This window comes from Dermacentor silvarum, chromosome 2, assembly GCF_013339745.2.
Source record: "Dermacentor silvarum isolate Dsil-2018 chromosome 2, BIME_Dsil_1.4, whole genome shotgun sequence".
Classification (NCBI taxonomy): Eukaryota; Metazoa; Arthropoda; class Arachnida; order Ixodida; family Ixodidae; genus Dermacentor; species Dermacentor silvarum.
The window spans coordinates 41415754-41435488 of record NC_051155.1 but is presented as its reverse complement, the minus strand read 5'-3'; the positions used below and the strand labels follow the sequence as shown (position 1 = coordinate 41435488).

General features: G+C 47.9%; 1 protein-coding gene across 2 annotated transcripts in view; it reads left to right on the top strand.

The window, feature by feature from the left end:
- LOC125942980 (membrane metallo-endopeptidase-like 1) overlaps positions 1 to 19735 on the top strand; it is a 185834-nt gene that overhangs the window by 114169 nt on the left and 51930 nt on the right. The window contains exon 7 of one of the 2 annotated variants that reach the window (XM_049661269.1): positions 12356 to 12423. The exons of the other annotated variant lie outside the window; for it this stretch is intronic. Coding sequence (XP_049517226.1) covers positions 12356 to 12423 — 68 coding nt within the window. The remainder of the gene's footprint in view (positions 1 to 12355; positions 12424 to 19735) is intronic. 2 annotated transcript variants of the gene reach the window in all.

Genomic DNA, 19735 nt, shown 5'->3' with positions numbered 1-19735 from the left:
CCGTTGACGTCATACGGAACCTCACGGCGAGGCCGACGGCAGAAATCTACTTTGAGTGTCCATATAATTGCTATTGCAATAAAAATGCATGGGTACCTTCAGAATGGAAACTTGCTAAGGTAATTCCGATACTTGAAAAACAGGGAGGTGGATATGATTTAGATAATATTAGACCAATTTCCCTCACATCAAACTTAGTTAAACTAATAGAACGAATTTAAATGGCCGAAATACGACCTACATTTCTGAAAACTTAATAACCGTGTCAAATTGGATTTAGATTTGGGTGCTCGATTTGGTGTGCGCACGTAGACTTAGAGAGTCGCATACAAGTTGCTCAACGCCGAAGAGAATATTCAGCATTAGTGACCCTAGATCTAGCAAAAGCTTATGATTCCGTGGAACATGGCATACTGATAAAGCCATTAGAGAATTACAGGTTTCAGAAATACATCACGGCGTGGTTGTCACAATTTTTAAGGGAAAGAGAATTCTGCTGTTTTCAAAACGGATGTTCATCGTCTAGGTGTAAGCAGCAGAGGGGAGTACCACAAGGGTCAGTATTATCTCCTCTTTTATTTAATATATATTTAAGATCCATCCCGCTGCTCCAGGACATTCATGTATACGTTTATGCTGATGACATCGCTTTTTTTTGCATCGAATGCTGATCTACATTCACTTTATCAAATGTTACAAAATTACTTATCTATTCCTGAAACTTGGATTGAGACCATACGCATGTCTCTGAACGTTAGTAAAAGTGCACTCCTTCTCTTTCCTTTAGATGTTCCCGTTCACATTTCACTGATGTATCGTCAAGAGTTCATTCCCCAGGTGGATTCTCTTAAATACCTGAGAATTACATATGATGGAACACTAAACTGGAAAAGCCACATTGAAAACGTCGCGTTTAAGGCAACTCGGGCTGTAGGATGGTTGTGTAAAATCAGTAACCGACGATACGGGTTGCGAAGAAACACATTAATTATGATATATAAAATGTATGTCCGACCAATGATGGAATTTGGATGTGTCTTATTTTCAGGCAGTGCAGCTTTTAAAATTATACCTTTGGTACTATTAGAAAAGGAAGCTCTGCGTTTGTGCCTTGGACTCCCTAAGTTTGTTGCAAACAACGTTTTGTATATGGAAGCGCGATTACCATGTTTAATTAGTAGATTCAACATCCTTACTGTCCAAACGTGCCTAAAGTTTTGCGATTCTCCTCAAAGAAGATCAATGTATGTTTTCATTATTGAACCAAGTACATTTTTAATAATCATTGGTCGCGACTGCACACCCCTAAGATCGTATTCGTACAGGCACAGCTAACACCACTGAATGTACAAATTCAATGTATTTACCAAATAAGTCAATCCAAGAAAAACCTCCCAATTGAATTTGACGATATTTTCCCCTCGAATGCTAAACTAATGCCCTTGCAATATTTAAATGACCAATTACAAGATTACCTCTCTCACCAGAGAACAAACAATATAATAGCCACTGACGCTTCAATGTTAGAGGAAAAGGCTGGCGTAGGCATCTTTTCTCCTTCTCTTAGTTGGTCCTTATCTATTCGCCTTCCGGATTACACGACCATTTTCATAGCAGAATCATTGGCGATTGTTTTAGCACTGCGCAAACTGCCCCCGAATCAATTATCAGCTGTCGTAGTAGCCGACTCTCGGTCGGTATGTGTTTCGCTTTCTTCGGCAACGAATACAACAACCTTAAATGTGTTTCAAAATTTAGTCCCTACAACATTACAAAAAATTTATTTGCTCTGGGTTCCTGGACACTGTGGTTTATACATAAACGAAATGGCAGATTTATTAGCCAGAACATCTTTAAATGGACCTGTGCTTCATATTTTACCGGATACAGCTTACGTCACTGCATCGAGATTCAGAACGTTTTGCCTACGAAATGACTTAAGCAAATTATCGCTGATCCCATCTTCTGACTTTCAGCATCTCGGTTTTGGCTGGAATAATCAGTTGTGTCCTCCTCGGCAGTTAGAAGTTACATTCTCTAAATTATGCTGTTGCATATCGGAATTGAATTTCTATTGTCATAAAGCTGGTATGACGATGTCCCCTCTGTGCCAAAATTGTAAGGAAATTGAAACAATCGACCACTTATTTTTATCATGCCGACGTTATTCAAACCAGAGAAAGATATTACTCGAAGCTCCACTCTCCAAAATTGGATTAAGAATAAATACACCAGTATGATTATCATTTGGGGCCGCCACCCTCGGCTATTGTCACAGAGACGTTTGTTGCGTAGTGTTTCAATTCTTAACAGAAACAAGACGATTACCCTGTTAATTATTGTAACTTTATTCTACCTATCATATCAGTATTCATTTCACTGAAATTTGTTTCTCCAAACTCGTTAGTAACATTGTATTTTTTCTGACCTTGATAATAACCTCATTTTTCACCCTTCAGTTAGTCTGACTGCTCTGTGGCACACTACTCTAGTTATACAAAATTTTCTTTGTTTTCTTTTTTGCCTTCTTTTTTTGCGTATCTCATTGTCAAAAAGAATTTTTTTAGCTACCTACTGCCGCCCGATTCTTGGCCTATCCCCTCAGTGGGTGCGAGCCATGATAAAGGATCATCATCATCATCAACTGGCCAGCGCTGCAGTTATCCTTTGTAAATAGCCTCCAGTTCGTAATCCTTCGTTCGCGTAACGTTTTCGTACAGACTGCCGCTCCCCGTCCTCGCCACGGGGCTCCGCAGCGGCCGCACCGTCCTGCTTTCCACCATGACTCCCGGTGAGGACACCTCGTCTGCTTCTACTCCTGCGATCCTGCGATGGCGACGCCGACGGCAGAAATCCTCTTTGAGTGTCCATATAATTGCTATCGCAATAAAAAAACTAATGCTGGACGTAAGCACTTCACAATTACTTCCTGTCATACTACAAGTATGGTATACCCTATAGACAAAGTCGTTCAGGTTTTTCATTTGGCCTGTATCACAACGGTTTCGTCTCTTGAGAATCATATGCGGTGTTGTTGTATGACACTTCTCTCCTTCTCCAAACAACACTATACGTACGTCTAGTAACGCGCTACTCGCTTGTTTCACTACAATGCCATTAGCGCTGTATAAAATTGTCAGCACTCCAAGATACCCTCTTTCATAATACTTGTAATAAGGCTTGGGAAGTCAAATAAATAAAGCCAATGCACGCGAACTTAAAAAATGTCACAGTTTCGCCCGAAAGGCGAAGTATCAATTGCTATAGCAAATTAGTAGAGAGCTATTCGGAATAGGGATAGAAGTTTTATCGGCTGCATAAAATTGGACACATTCGCTAACTAACTGAAATAACAAGCGTGGTGTCAGCGCGCACAAGCAAAAATGAATAGATCAGACTCGATGACCGCAGACAACTACTGTCAAATCGGGGGCGTGGGGAAGCGCGGCCGCCGCAGCGAGCGAAGGTTCGTGCGGTCTATCGATTCAACGGAAACTGAGCGGCGGCGTACGCAGAGCGCATACAAAGGTCGGAGCCGTGTGGAGATCGCTTTCAAGATACGGTGCGCGCGACAACACCAGCAGCCCGTACTGGCGCTAAGTACAAGAACGCATTTGTTGGCAGAGTAGAACCCCCCTCCCTCTCGCGCTTCCTTCCCGTTTTCCTCCTTTCGCGTGGGAGATTGCGTCGCCTGTTCGCCTTGCGCCCGGTTGCAAGATACGCATTTGGTGCCGCGGCACAGCGACGCCCCCCCCCCCCCCTCTCTCTCATACTCCTACGGCGTTTCGCGCGACGGAAGTCGCGTTTGCTCTACGTGATAGCGCGCGTCCCCCGCGCGCTTTCACTCGCACATACGGCGCGCGGAGCCGATTTTAACACCCTTCGACTTTATATGGAACCTCACGGCGACAGCAACCACGACGGCGATGCCGACGGAAGAGATCCGCTTGAAGTGTCCATATAATTGCTATCGCAATAAAAAGGTATTCTCGTATTGTGCGTGCCAAAGCATGATAGTGATTATGAGACACGCAGTAGTGGGGAATCTTTACCACTTGGGAATCTTTAACGTGCACGGCACACGGACATTTATTCATTCTGCTTTCATCGAAATGCGGCCGCCGCGGCTGGGATTCGATTCTGCTACCACGTAAAAGCAGCGCCGCGCGATAGGCGTTAAGCCACACCAGTGGGTTTCCCAACTATCATGCACCAAGATTTAAAAATATGCAAATACCACGTAGCTGGACAGAACCAAGGTAATGTTTGCCGTCACAGGGAGGTACTCAGATTATTTTTTGCATTCCACGTAATTACGTAATTAGTCCTAATTACTGACTGAGCATCTCAAATATTATAGTCAGATGAAAGCATCAATAGCCCCTCCCCTGTCGAGGAAATGAAGGTAAGCGAAGCTTGTCGTGTGTTTCTTCGGTGTTCCTCCGAACGAATTGCACTGACGTGATATACCACGTTGTGCTCAAATCACAACCGGTCATACGCACTGTTGCTGGCTCCGAAGTTCCGCCAGAAACTGCTTTGAAACCTGGCCATCGCACCGGGGAAGTTGGCGCTAGCGCTGCCGAGGCGTGCACCCCCGTTGTCGGGTTGCTGGAGGAAGACAACGCTGACGTTTGGCCTCAACATTGCGCTCACGGAACTCGAGGTCCACCGCTCTTCGCTGGCGTTTCACCTGGGCTTCGGAAGCCCTCACGCTAGAATAGGCACGTCGAAGACGAGCCCTTTCCCGAGCGCGTTCATTCTGGACGGATTTTCCTGAAATTGCTTCAAAATTAAATATCCGTTACGTAAGACAATGTATGGCTCATAGCCCCGTAAACGCGGCCTCATCATTAATGCGACAGAAGGAAAGTGAAATTCTACGCTGGGATGATCAGCGGCAACGCAGCCAGCTGTGGAAGCAGACGACGACGACGAGCGCAGGAGCAGTGGCACGAGCGCGTGCCGACCTCCTGTGCAGCTCTGAGAGCAGCTGTTTTTTTTTAACGTTACATCGCCGGCGCAGGCTAGCGTATACAAGTTTCGGTTGAACAACTCCCTATACAGCTTTTTGGTGCTTCATACGTCCTACATAAAAGTGTTTTTTTTTTAGAGCGTGAAAGCCCCGCGAATACACGCAGAATTGCCGCGCGACTGGCCGCTCGAGGCACTTTGCGTGCATTTCCGGGCTTCTTTCACGGTCGCAAAAATGCTTATGTAGCGCGTATTGAGCAACGGAAAGCTGTTTCGGAAGTTTTAACACGATAGTTTTAAGGGCCCCGTTGCCGGAGAAAATCCGGCGTCGGCGTCCGGCGTCGGCGTCCGGCGTCGGCGTCCGACGTCGGCGTGCGATGTCGGCGTGCGATGTCGGCGTTGGTGGCCAAGAAAATCATCCCCAACCAACCCGACCGCACAGGCTCTCCACGTGGTGCAAGGTTCTGGTGACCAAAAATTGAATTTCTCACAGTGAAATGCGTCCGAAAAATGGTAAACTTGTAATGAAGAAGACGGACGATGCAGTGGGGCATCCTTACCAGCGCTGTCTAGTGGGTCAGTCTCTCCAGCTCATCGCTCGGACTACGTCGCTCGCGCTCGCGGTTCCCTGAACTGATCGAATGGTCAGCCCTAACGCTTGCGTTTAATAAACGCCTTTACAAGTGTTGGAGAGTGCTACGCTCCAACGCATCCTGGAGCTCCGATCCCGTACCCTCTCTTCAACCATGTCTCAGGCCGAATCTCAGCCGACGACCCAGCAAACGCCTCCTACACCCTCCGTCGTGTGCTCTGGTCTCCCTCGCCCAAGGATCCTCCTGTTTCCAGCGGCACAGACGACAACGACGTGGAGGACTGGCTGTCCACGTACGAGCGAGTAAGCGCCGTCAATAAATGGGACGATGCCGCGAAACTAAGCAACGTGCTCTTTTACCTCGCCGGCGTGGCAAGCCTCTGGTACAACAACCACGAGACGGAAATTCCTACGTGGTCCGCGTTCAGGACCTCGTTAATAGCTGTGTTTAGTCGTCCTGCTGCGCGCAAGGTGCGAGCAGAATCCCGCTTGCGAGAACGAGCCCAACAGCCAGGAGAGTCCTTCACTAGTTATATCGAAGATATCCTGGACTTGTGTAAGCGCGTGGACGCGACGATGTCGGAATCAGACCGAATCAGAAACGTTATGAAGGGAATCGAGGACGCCGCTTTCAACATGCTGCTCACCAAGAACCCACAATCCGTCACAGAGATTGTTACGTTATGCCAAAGTTACGAGGAGCTACTCAGGCAGCGCTCCTTGACTCGTCGGTCTTCCTCACGCGACGAACACATCGCTGGTCTGGCTACCACCTTGGACCAGACCGCAGTGCTTGCGGAAATGAAAGCATTCATTCGGGAGGAAGTAGCGCGCCAACTCTCCTTGGTACCCTTCGCTCAGCCGCCGCATGTGCCACAGCCCGCTTCGACTATCGTGCCTCCGCTCCGCCGCGCCATCGAGCAAGAAATCGCCGACGTATTGCCCATCCAACGCCACCATGTTCCTGCGCCTGTGCCACTGAGCTACACCGAGGTCGTGGCTCCACCCCAACAGTCTCTGGCACCAGCACCGCTCAGCTACGCTGACGTCGTCGCGAGGCCCCACCCACTCTCTGCACCTGTGCCACTCACTTATGCCGACGTCGTGGCTCGGCCACCAGCGCAGCCCGCTATACAGTCATATCACCAGCCGTTCCATACAGGGCGTGCGCCGACGTGGGCGGGAACAGCCACAGCGAACCGGTGGCGTACGTCTGACAACCGGCCTATATGCTTTGCCTGTGGCTACGCCGGTCACGTGGCTCGTTTCTGTAATCTTACGACCCCCCTTCTTGTGTGTCACCGACATACCACCCGCCGCCGAACACCCGCCGTTCCTCATCTCCTCGCCGGCGCTCGTTATCGCCGATGCGGCCTCGTGCCGCCCCTCGGGATGAGGAAAACTGACAGTCGCAGTCCACGAGGCAAGGGCTGCGTTAACGTCGAAGTACACAAGTCCTCATTGCAGCCCTTCCAATGCGATAGACGTGTTTGTCGACGGTGTCCGCGCGTCTGCACTCGTCGACACAGGCGCAGCCGTATGTGTTATGGACGCTACACTTTGCCGCTTACTTCGGAAAGTCACGACGCCCCTGTCCGGACTATCCCTTCGCACAGCCAGTGCTCAGCATATTCGACCCTTGGCGTATTGCACTGCTCGTGTAGAAATTCAGGACGTTGTCTACGCTATAGAATTCTTGATCCTTTCCTCCTGCTCTCACGATGTCATCCTCGGCTGGGATTTTCTCTCGCGCCACAATGCCGTTATTGATTGCGCTCGAGCCGAAATAGAACTATCGCCGCTGCTAGATTTGACGCCCACTGACGCTCCGCCGCTTCCCAGGAAACTGATTGTCGAAGCCGACACTCAGGTTGCCCCCAACGCCTCAATGATCGTGTCTATGCACTGCAGTGGCCTCTCGGACGCCATTGCATTACTTTCGCCGTCTGGCCGTTTCCTCGCACGGAAGGGCCTGTTGCTACCGTTTGCGACCGTGGACATCAACAATGGCACTAGCACAATTTTCGTTTGTAACCCGTGCCCATACCCTGTCATGCTGCTCCGAGGAGAATGTGTTGGTACCGTGGAAGCCATCGACGACGTGCAAGTTATCGACGTGACCGACTACCCGAATTGCGCCACCTACCGTACACTCAGTGCTGTTTCTACATCTGACGCATTGTCCAGAGATGTATTTGGTTCTTCCATCGCTGGAACCCTTACAGCGGCCCAGCGTTCCCAGCTGCTGTCCCTCTTGGAAGAATTTCGTTCCTCTTTCGACGTGGGGCAAGCTTCCTTGGGTCGGACTTCAACTGTAACGCACCACATCGACACTGGCTCTCACCCACCATTGCGACAACGCCCGTATCGCGTATCAGCCAGCGAACGTCGTGTGATTAACGAGCAAGTCGACGACATGCTTCGGCGCGAAGTAATTCGACCCTCGAAAAGTCCATGGGCTTCTCCTGTCGTACTTGTTACAAAGAAGGACGGCTCCGTAAGGTTTTGCGTCGATTATCGCCGGCTGAACAAGATCACTCGCAAGGACGTCTATCCCCTGCCACGCATAGACGACGCAATTGACTGCCTGCAAGGAGCCGAGTTCTTTTCATTTCTGGATTTGCGCTCTGGGTATTGGCAAGTGCCTATGGAAGAAGTCGATCGACCGAAAACAGCCTTTATCACGCCCGACGGCTTGTACGAGTTTAACGTCATGCCTTTTGGACTCTGTAATGCGCCCGCGACATTCGAGCGCATGATGGACACAGTTCTGCGAGGCTTAAAGTGGCACACATGTTTATGCTATCTTGACGACATTGTAGTTTTCGCGCCCGACTTCCCCACGCACCTCGAACGCCTCCGGCGTGTTTTGACGTGTTTATCGAACGCCGGCCTACAATTAAACATCAAGAAGTGCCGATTTGCTGCACGGCAACTCACGATACTTGGCTATGTCGTATCCAAGGACGGAATTCTCCCCGACCCCGACAAACTTCGCGCCGTTGCCGAATTCCCCAAGCCAACGTCCATCAAAGAATTGCGCAGTTTTATCGGTCTATGCTCATACTTCAGACGCTTCATTCGGAATTTCGCCGCCATCATATCGCCCCTGACGATACTCCTAGGGAGCAACGGGCTCCTCACCTCCTGGTCATCAGAGTGCAACGAGGCGTTCACGAGCCTTCGTCGTTTGCTGACTTCCCCGCCAATTTTGCGCCACTACGACCCGACGGCCCCTACAGAAGTCCACACAGATGCCAGCGGTGTTGGCCTTGGCGCTGTCCTCGCGCAACGCAAGCAAGGGTTCCCTGAGTATGTCGTCGCTTATGCCAGCCGAACACTTACGAAAGCCGAGAGCAATTACACCGTGACAGAAAAAGAATGTCTCGCGATCATCTGGGCTCTTACTAAGCTCCGGCCATATTTGTATGGCCGCCCATTTGATGTCATCACGGACCACCACGCACTGTGTTGGCTGGCGTCGTTGAAAGATCCGTCCGGCCGTCTTGCACGTTGGGCACTTCGCCTGCAAGACTACGACATCCGCGTACTCTACCGCAGCGGACGACAGCACTCGGACGCCGATGCCCTCTCGCGCTCTCCCTTGGCTGACAACAATATATCTCAGTTGACTGTGTCTTCCATCGACCTTCGCACCATCGCTTCCGAGCAGCGCAAGGACACCTGGATTGCGTCGCTTATAGGCTGGCTCTCTGATCCATCAACCAGGTCAACAACCCGCGCGTTGCGCCGTCAAGCTCACCATTTCGCCATTCGCGACGACCTGCTTCATCGGCGCAATTACAGCTCCGACGGCCGCCAGTGGTTGTTAGTAGTGCCTCACAGCCTGCGTTCCGAAATATGCGCAGCTTTCCACGCCGATCCCCAGTGTGCCCACTCTGGCGTTTTCAAGACTTACCAGCGCCTTCAACAGCGGTACTACTGGCGCGGGATGTACAGCTACGTTCAAAAGTTCGTACGCTCTTGTCCCGATTGCCAGCGCCGGAAATCTTCACCTCGCCTCTCTCCAGCTGGGCTGCAACCTTTACCTTGCCCCACCCGGCCCTTTGGGCGCGTCGGTATAGATTTGTACGGGCCCCTTCCCATGACATCGGCTGGAAACCGCTGGGCCATTGTGGCGGTTGACCACCTTACGCGATACGCTGAAACTGCGGCGCTTCCGGCAGCTACAGCGCGTGACGTTGCCTCCTTCCTGCTTCGTCGATTCATCCTACGTCATGGGCCACCCCAGGAGCTGCTCAGTGACCACGGACGTGTCTTCCTCTCCGAAGTAGTTGAAGCTATTCTCAAAGAGTGCCACGTTGTTCATCGCACGACAACGGCGTACCATCCTCAAACCAATGGACTCACGGAACGGTTCAACCGTACGCTTGGCGACATGCTCTCAATGTACGTCTCCTCCGACCACACAAACTGGGACGCCATTCTGCCCTTCGTCACCTACGCGTACAATACCGCTACGCAGAGCACTACTGGTTTTTCGCCATATTTCTTATTGTATGGCCGGCACCCATCGCACACCATCGACACAATGCTACCATACCGGCCCGACGCATCTGAATGTGAGCCCATTTCTGATACGGTGAGACATGCCGAAGAGTGCCGGGACCTCGCCCGGGCTTTTACCTCCAATGACCAAGAGCGCCAGAAGAAAACTCGCGGTGACACCACCTCTGCGCCCACCTTTCTTCCTGGAGCGCTTGTGTGGCTCTCAGTTCCTTGCGCTGCACCTGGTCTGTCCTCCAAGTTAATGCCTAAGTATGAAGGCCCCTACCGCATCGTCGAGCGTGCATCACCCGTCAACTATGTGATTGAGCCCGTTGAACCATCTTCCGACATGCGCCGTCGCGGACGCGACATTGTCAACGTCGAGCGCCTCAAGCCGTATTATGATCCCTTAATAGTGACGAACTGTTAGGTCGCCGGACGGCTCCCTTTTTCGTCCCCGGGGTAATTGTAATGAAGAAGACGGACGATGCAGTGGGGCATCCTTACCAGCGCTGTCTAGTGGGTCAGTCTCTCCAGCGCATCGCTCGGACTACGTCGCTCGCGCTCGCGGTTCCCTGAACTGATCGAACGGTCAGCCCTAACGCTTGCGTTTAATAAACGCCTTTACAAACTATGACTTTACCATGCGGCGTCAGATTCGCCGTCGGATTATTTACCATTCGGCGTCAGATTGTAATTGGAATGTACGAGAAAACCTAATTCTGCAACGATGAAACTCAAGCACAAATCCTTTTCCAGCATTCCTGCCAGACCTACAGCCGCGCACTCGGGTACTTTACTTGCGAAAATTATATCCAGATGGCGCTCGCATCCTAGGCAGGTCAAATTGGGACTTCGCCTGCTAATTCGCTTTGGACGCGCGCACGTCGGGCACTTGCACACAATTAATGAAATAATAAAAACGGTGCTAGGGCCTTCACATTTTAATATAAGACCACCTATATTGCCCCTGGAAAAACATCTTACGAGCAATGCATTTCTGTTTAAAAGTGAAGCCGTCTATAAGGGGATCGGGTTTAGCTTGGTTTTTAAAGCTGGCTTTCCCACGTTCAGTGTTGCAGTGAATGAAGCCTACTTGCCGGATGTGAACGATGCGATGCGAACGGGTCCCGATAAAGCTATCGCGTTCCAATCTGATACGCGAAGCTTAAGCGCCCTCCAATTTTTTGTTGCTCTACAATTTTCTCATTGACACTTTGCATCTAATGTTATTTGAGAAATTTTAATTTATTAAGACTAATTATGTAATTTAATAGGATGCAAAAAATAATCTGAGTATCTTCAAGCGACGGCAAACAAGATCACCTTGGTTCCTTCCAGTGACGTGACATTTGCATATTTTTAAATATTGTTGCATCTTCCAGTTGGGACACCCTTGATACAAAGGAAATATGAATGTTACACACATATGAGAGTGTGCGAAACTATACGCACACGCCGCTATAGCTCAAAAGGTAAATTTGCTCGACTGCTCATCTCAAGGTCGCGTTCCTCATTCCTGGTCGAGGCGCCCATATTTAAACGGCGTAATAAGGACAGCTGCTTATTTGTTTATTTTTGTTTGATGAGGAGTAATCAAACTAGGAATTCTGTAAAAAAATATGGGGTTTTACGTGCAAAACCACGATCTCATTATGAGGCACGCCGTAGTGGGGGACTCCAGAAATTTGGACCACCTGGGGTTCTTTAACGTGCACCTAAATCTAAGTGCATGGGTGTTTTCGCATTTCGCCCCCATCGAAATGCGGCCGCCGTGGCCGGGATTCGATCCCGCGACCTCGTGCTCAGCAGCCCAACACCATAGCCACTGAGCAACCACGGCGGGTCTAGGAATGATGTAGGCTAACATTTCGACAAGGGGACATTGCTTCATTCAAATCCCCTTGTTGAAATGTTAGTTAAAAGACATATTTCTTGTTCGACTCCTCACCGTTTCAAGTTTCCATCTTCTTTTGAAGTTCTGTCTTTTTGATATTGGTTGGGACATTGAAGAACGCCAAGTGGTCGAATTTAATTCGCCCTCTACAACACCACCACACAAAGCTCATATGTAGCTTTTGGACGTTAAATACCAAATTAGGATTTCTTAAGAGCTACACGTAGAAAAATACTCGCGGTTAGTTTACATTTCGTTCTCTTGGAAGCCGCGTCCACTGTGCGAGTGTATTTGAGTGCATGTCTGTAACACAAGGAAGTAGTGCCGTTTGAAAATACTTTGTTTTAACCCCGTAGTAATTGTGGGTGTCTTTTTGTTTGCAGTTCCCTAAACTTTGGTGCCATCGGCGGGCTTATTGCTCACGAAATGCTCCATGCCTTCGACGCAAGCGGTGAGAATAAGCCACATTATTATATGTTGAGAGTAGGGCTCGGGGATGCTTCATTCGGAGGCCAGTCATGAAGAAGATTGCAGTACGGTGATTGTAGTTTCCAAGTATTTAGCTTGTAGCTCCCGAGTTAAATCTGCCTCCCAAAAAGAACTAGCTGTGCCTTATCGGTTAGCAGCGCTATAGTGTAGTCACGGGGCACCTGAGCTCGAAAGAGTCAAAAAGAAGGCTGGGGAAGGCGAATGTCAACGCTGTGTTTTCTATAGAAAATTTTGATTTACTCGCAGCATTCGCGGAAAGGAACCAATTGCATATAATGATTGTCATCTTCCGCAAACGCAGTAAGATGTAGATGAGAAACAGAACGCGCACTGCTGAAATACAAAGCCGGATCAATTTGGTAATATATCCGAATCCCACTACACTGTGCTATGCTGAAGTGTTAGGCAGGCTGAATGATGCTATCCAAAAATAAGTGAGGTTTCATATTGCCGCCAATTTAAAGAGAGATAGAGGAAAGTTGGGAACTACGTGACAGACTTGTCAGAAATGAGGTAATAATCGGTGGAGTCGTGGGTAGTGCTCGGGAACTAATATGAATATTTATATCAGCAGGTTTGTGCCCACATTAGAATACTGAGTAAGATAATAAAGACAAAATTATTGCCTCCAAACGCGTAATTATTTAACACAGGACAACAAAGAAAGATACACTGGACGGCATGACAATCTATAACTTCAGACCTGAAGTCAACGTGCGTGCTCAGAGTACTAAATGAGATGACTAATTGACACTTGCCAATGTGACTCTATATACAGACAACTATGTTTAGAAGGAACAGCATATAGGTTGTCAAAGCTGAGCATTGCAATCTGAGCAACATTTTTTTTTCATATAAGAATGTCATCAATGAAAGTTGATATGTAATATGCAGTACCTAGTACGGCCACCTAACCTGAATTATACGTAGTAGCTAAAAAACGGAAACTCCTTGTGTAACTACCGATGAGTGCAGAACAGCTTAACTAAATGATATCAAGCAAACAAACCGCATGCTGGAGTAGAACAAGAGTCATATGATAAAACATAACGTGTATGTGCCACTTGAGAAACACTGTGGAATACTCAATGGCAGCGGACCTAAACTGTACCCGGGACATGACAGAATGCCAACATGTTTTTTTACAGCGTAGGCTGTTATGGCTTCATTCCAATAGCCGTTTCGGTTGGCGATGGTGTCCGCTGCTACCGCCAGTGGTGTCCGTAGCAGCTATCGCCTGGAATGAGAGATACCCAGTACCCGCCGAGGTCGAAGCCGCGCCCGCTGCGTGGGAGTCAGGAAAAATGCCCTATATAGGGAAAGTTCCCTATAAACGTACCTTAGCGCTATAGAAAACACGCGATGTGACGTGCGCGCCGCGTAGCGTCGATATGTTCACACTTTGCATTGCATTTGCATATTATTACACCAGGTGGCACGCCATGTAGCAGATGCACAGGTAGCGGTACAAGGTAGAAGGTTTGATGCAGAAAAAATGCTAGAAAAAATGGATTGTGTACCTGAATAAATCAAGTAGGCTAGCGACTATGTCTGCGCCGCGTTTCAAAGAAGCTGCCAATAAATAATAATAATCATCATCATTAGCTTTCTATGTGACTGTTGGTCACCGCTTGATTTCAAAGGGATGCCAATACGCGTAAATCCTAGTCATTAACATCTTCATTAGCATCGTAGCATGCCATTTGTCACGCGATGTTAGATGCGCGCCGTGCAGCATCAATACGTGCGAAAATTGCATTACAGTTGCGCTATATTCCACAAGTGTCCCGACATGTAGCAATTGCATATAGCAGTTGAATGTTGCACGTAGTTGGACCTGGTTAACTCAAGTAGGCTGGGTGACTATTTATCACCACCTCGTTTCAAAGGGGATGCCAATAAACCATCATCGTCATCAACAGCACCGCATCGTGCCAATGGGTCAAGAGATGTGACATGTGCTCCACGTAGTCTGGATGCCTGTGTTTACTCTTCAGTACACGCTATGGCACCTTCTCCCAAGGTAGACAAACTTCTGCTGAAGAAGCGAATCGTAGAGCTACGCGCATGGCTGCAACCAGGCAACGTCAGGCTCAGCAGACCTCTGTGCCGAACCCGAAGTGTGGCGGCACAAGGCACAGCTCGCCGTCGACACCGGGCGGACAGCTCAAAATTGTTCTCGTAAAAACTACGCGAAGCGAGTTCGCCGCGAAGGCCCTATATTGCTTGGTGCAGAAAATTAAGCTGCTATGGAGCCATTCTCTAGCTTACGCTGTGACTGTGCTGTGTGTGCTGCTCAGGCCTGTGACTTTTGTAGCGTTAGCTACACTGGCCTAGCCAAGCCCGTTTCGCGCGGCACATGAAGAGCCGTGCTGCGCATGCGCAAGGATCAGTGATGTCACACGGCTTGCGCACCGGAGCCACCGGAGCCGGCACCTCTCGCGCACTCCGCCGCCGCCGCGCGCGACTCACCGCCGCCCGTCTGCCCATTCCAGAGGAGTGACGTCCTAGTAGGGATGGTAATATCGATGAACGATTAATCGATTAATCGACTAAAAGTACGCCGCAAAACGATTAATCGTCATCGATGTGTACCTTTAATTTAATCGGTTTAATCGATTAAAGCAGTTCGATTAATCGTTTTCCAGACAGTGACTAAAGTGGCGTGAAAATTTTGAAATCGTACTGTAGAATGCGGAGTACGAGCAACGACCGTGCGGCTGCGAAGACCGAGAACGACTGTCAACTGTTTTCCCGAGTCATGTCGAGCTGGCCAAGCGCTTCCCCGCTTTACGCGCACGTCACACAGGCTGCCTGGGGCCCGGAGAGAGGCCGCCCCCGTGGAGGAAGAAATAAACTAGGCGAGAGCATTACGTGAGGCAGTTAGTCTTGGTAAGCGAACTCACCGTCAAGCGATTTCCTTCGCTTTTTACTTCGCAGTAGGGTCAACACGTGACCCTGAGTGACAACGTATTGGCCGATAATGTTTGGTTCGCAGCAGTTTCAAATCAGTGCGCAACTGTTCAGCTGCGCTGCTGCCCTGCACCCGGCAGCATTAAACCTACCGCGCGCTCTGATGCGGCGATCACGTGTTGCGCCATTACTTCTTGATGTCAGTCGTGCTGCGATGTTCTCTTCTAATTATTCCTTCCTCCATGCTGGGTTGAGCTGGGTTATTCGATGAGGCGCAAATTCGCACGAGAAATCGAAACACATATTCAACTAATTAACAAAAAATCACTGATTAACTTCTTGGTTAATTACTTTACGACACATATAACAATTTACGAATTGTAGCCGGTGATTTTGTCAGGCGTATCCACTTGCAATGAATTTCCAGAATGACACCAGTTTGGAGATATGCGCCATCATACTCGTCGTAAAAATGCACTGTTATTACACTTAATTTTTTACCAAAATGCATTGAAGCACAAAAGTAACTGTAACGTCCATGTACTTCGTCCCACACTTTGAGAAATAGTATCTCGAAACTGGTGTCAGCCTGGAAATTCATTTCAAGTAGATGCGTCTTGCAAACTCACCAGATACAATTCGTAAATTGCGATATGTGCCATAATGTAATTAACCAAGAAGTTTATTAGTCAATTTTTGTTAATTGGTTGAGTATGTTTTTCGATTGCTCGTGCTACTAATGTCCACCGCTCAACGATAAGAATTATGCTACGTGCCCCACCCGATTTTTAAAAATTCCGTAGTAGTTGTCACGTAGTAGTTACGATGAAGAAAACAGTCGCAAAACTGTGAATGATGAAACGGACTTTTTATTGGGCGAGCCTGTGCCCACAAAAGCAAGTTTCACTCGAAGCACAGCGATAGCGGCGAACACAATCGGCGGTCGTCGAAATCTGATCAGCGGCGAAGCGCGTCGGCTTTTATACATGAGTCATCGAAGGTTCCAGAGTAATCTCTGGTACCCGCGTGTCTTCCAGAAGGTACTAGACAATTGGCGTCGCTCATACAATCAGATTACATAAGCGTCGGTGACAACTGACAACGGATAGAATCATCGATAACGTTCGAGAAAATTCCGATACTACATGCAGGCGCTTCCTGCGCCGAGCGATAACGTTTAAGGTGGCGGTCCGGCAGCACCAGCCCCCCGTTTTGAGTACCTTTGGAGCAACCGCGGTGGCTCTTCTACTTAGAATATAAAGTTGTGGTATATACCATAAAAAAGCTTAATTCTTGTATATTCTAACTATAGATAATATTAAGAAATTGATTAATGTGGTTTAGAAATAAATGTTCAAGAACAAGCATGAGATGCGTGGTTTTTGCGAACTGTGTCTCAGTTGCGACCATATTTAGAAGAAATTACCGCATTTACTCCATTGCGGCTTGCTCTGTAGCTTTAGGACATATTTATTTCCTAGACGCAGCAAAACAATGTTAAATTTTTACTTTTTGGATAATTTGCTTTTGAAGTTTGCCAAAATATCGCAACTTCTGTTGTAAACAGCCCGGCAACTACACGCTCAAGGAAGCTAAATTTTAGACAAATTAGAGATCAAGCAATTTCCAACTGGGATGCAAAATTTCATTTATGTACCTTTCTTGGCTTTCCTAATAATGCGACCGAAATTAAGCAATATTTAGAATTCTGGTTCTACTTTTGCCCATTTTTTCGGGATGGTACTAAAGCTACGAAGGTGCGGTGTAAAACTAATAAAGGTACAGGAGTGAAATTTAGCGTCCTACATGGAAATTCCTTGAACTCTAATTGTCCAAAATTTAGCTTTCTAGAGCATGTAGTGGCCGGGATGTTTACAACAGAAGTTGCGATATTTGGCAATGTTCAAAAGCAAATTATCTAAAAAGTAAAAATTCAACATTATTTTGCTGCGTCTAGGAAATAGATAAATATGTCCTAAAGCTACAGAGCAAGCCGCAATGCAGTAAATGCGGTAGTTTCTTCTAAATATGGTCACAACTGAGACACATTTCGCAAAAACCATGTATATCATGCTTGATCTTGAACATTTATTTCTAAATCACATTATTCAATTTCTTTATAATATAAATAGTTTGAATCTACAAGAATTAGGCTTTTTTATGGCATATACGACAACCTTATATAAGAGCCACCACGGTTGCTCCAAAAGTACTCGAAACGGGGGGCTGGTGGCGCCGGACCGCCACCTGAACATTTGTTAGCCGGTGGAAAGCGGTCACCGGGGAAAGATAAACAAGTACACGTGTCAATATGAACACTCTGTATATTGCTTATTCCTTCACTAGTCACTAGTGGCAATTATAGTTGACCTCTAACAAATTAAACATTACTCTTTATCAAAATTTATACGCTTGTATATCTTATCCTGGTTCCACCTTTCAAGCGTTAAAATAGGTACTTACGTGAATAGATAACTGTGTTTCAGCCTTTTTAAAGCGCCCGAAAAAAAAGTCGATTAATCGATTAATCGACGAAAAACCCCGCATCGAAATCGATTAATCGATGATACGCTAAAGCGACGAACGATTAATCGTTAATCGATTCAAACATTTAATCGACCATCCCTACGTCCTAGCCGTGGTAGACGCACTAGCGCCGGAGCGCGCTCGCTGTGCAGTCGCCGTCTGACACTGCGCTGGAGCCGCTGCGCTTCTGACTGGCGTTTGCCAGTGTGGTATAGCCATGGAGAAGGAGAGCGCAAATGCTGCTCAACAGCGCAGAAGAACGGAGAAGCTTGACTCATCGGATCCCGAAGTGTTTGCCTGGCAATTAGCGGTTGAGCGTAGGAGGAATGAACAGAAGAAGGCTATATACATGTGCCACATAATACGTATACCGCGTGTGTGTCATTGGAGCAGCAGTAAGCATGACAATCAAGCTAATCCTTGACAATCTAGACAACCAGGAAAGCTAAGAATAATCAGCTGAACCTTTGCTAACGCTACGTATATCCTGGCATAGCCAAGCTAAGCCACTGCAACTTTTTTTTATCCTCGAGAAGAAAGACCTAAAGAATGGAAGTACTACAGGCGAACTACCTTGCTTGCAGTAATTTAGCCCCTACAGTCACTAAGGCAATTTGAAACTGTATCCGGGCAATGTAGCAGATTGCCAAAGTCAAGCCATAGTGTCACTGAACATGCTGAGATACATCAGCAGGATACTAATTTCTTACGTCTGTTGGTTGACGCTGTGAGGCATGCGGCTGCTGTGACGCATGGTCACATCGGAATACACTCCGCAGGCTACCTCAGCCTCCCCGTACGACCAGACGAGACACACGCTGACGTATACACTTTCTCTTCAATTATGGCTATAGCAATAGATACGCTGTGGCCAGCGCCTTGTGGAGAGTTGCGCAAGCTGAAAATGCGACAACCCTAATCAATTACGGTGCAGTGATTGCCGAGAAAAGCAATTTCACCGTTCCCAATTATTTAATTAGCGGCGCCCGAATTAAATCTGCCTCGTAAAAAGAAGGGCTGGGTGTGCCTTATAAAGGCGTAAAGCAGAAAGGCTGTCGTTTATTATAGCGACAGAGACGGTGCAAAAAGATAGGAAAATGAGGCAACGACAGCAGAGGATTAGGCGGCGAGTAACAAGGAAAGAATAGTTGGTTGGCAATTCAGCCTACATTTGACGTCGATCAATGTCAATGTGAGCTTGGCATTTCATTTCTGAAGGCTGGTACTGGGCAAGTGAACGCCGGTCTCATTCCATTCTACTGTCGTGATATGCTCAAACTTATCCGGTGCAAGCGCGATGTAGAGCTCATCCACGTGCTAAAGGCGGATTTACTGCCGGCGGCAGTCTATCACGTCACCCTTCGGGTCATGGCAGTAGGAGGAGCCTAGGACGACCCCGTACGCGTTACCTGTCCTTCAAGATGATACAGTCACCCGGATGACGCATAGGCGCCCATATATGTGACGAGCTACTGCGGATAAATGGGATGGTAGGTGAAATCGAGGGTTCGACGGAAGCCCGTCTGGTCGGGATGAAACATGAAGCAACAAAACTACAGACACCGACCAAAATAAAAGCTAAAAATAATAAAAACTGTTTAAAAGACGTTTCGGCTTCGCTACGGAAGCCTTGTTCACAATGGGGTGAAGGAAATTCGTTGCAGCTTATGTACTCTTGAGCACGTGACGCAGACAGCGTGTGTACGACTGGGGGAGGGTTCCCTCACTTCGATTGAGCGTGTGACGTGTTTTTTGTATCTCCAGCGACTCTAGATAGAGACGTGATTTCAAGTTTCTTTCTTGGCCGATAATTCTTGACTTTTCCCAGTCAATCT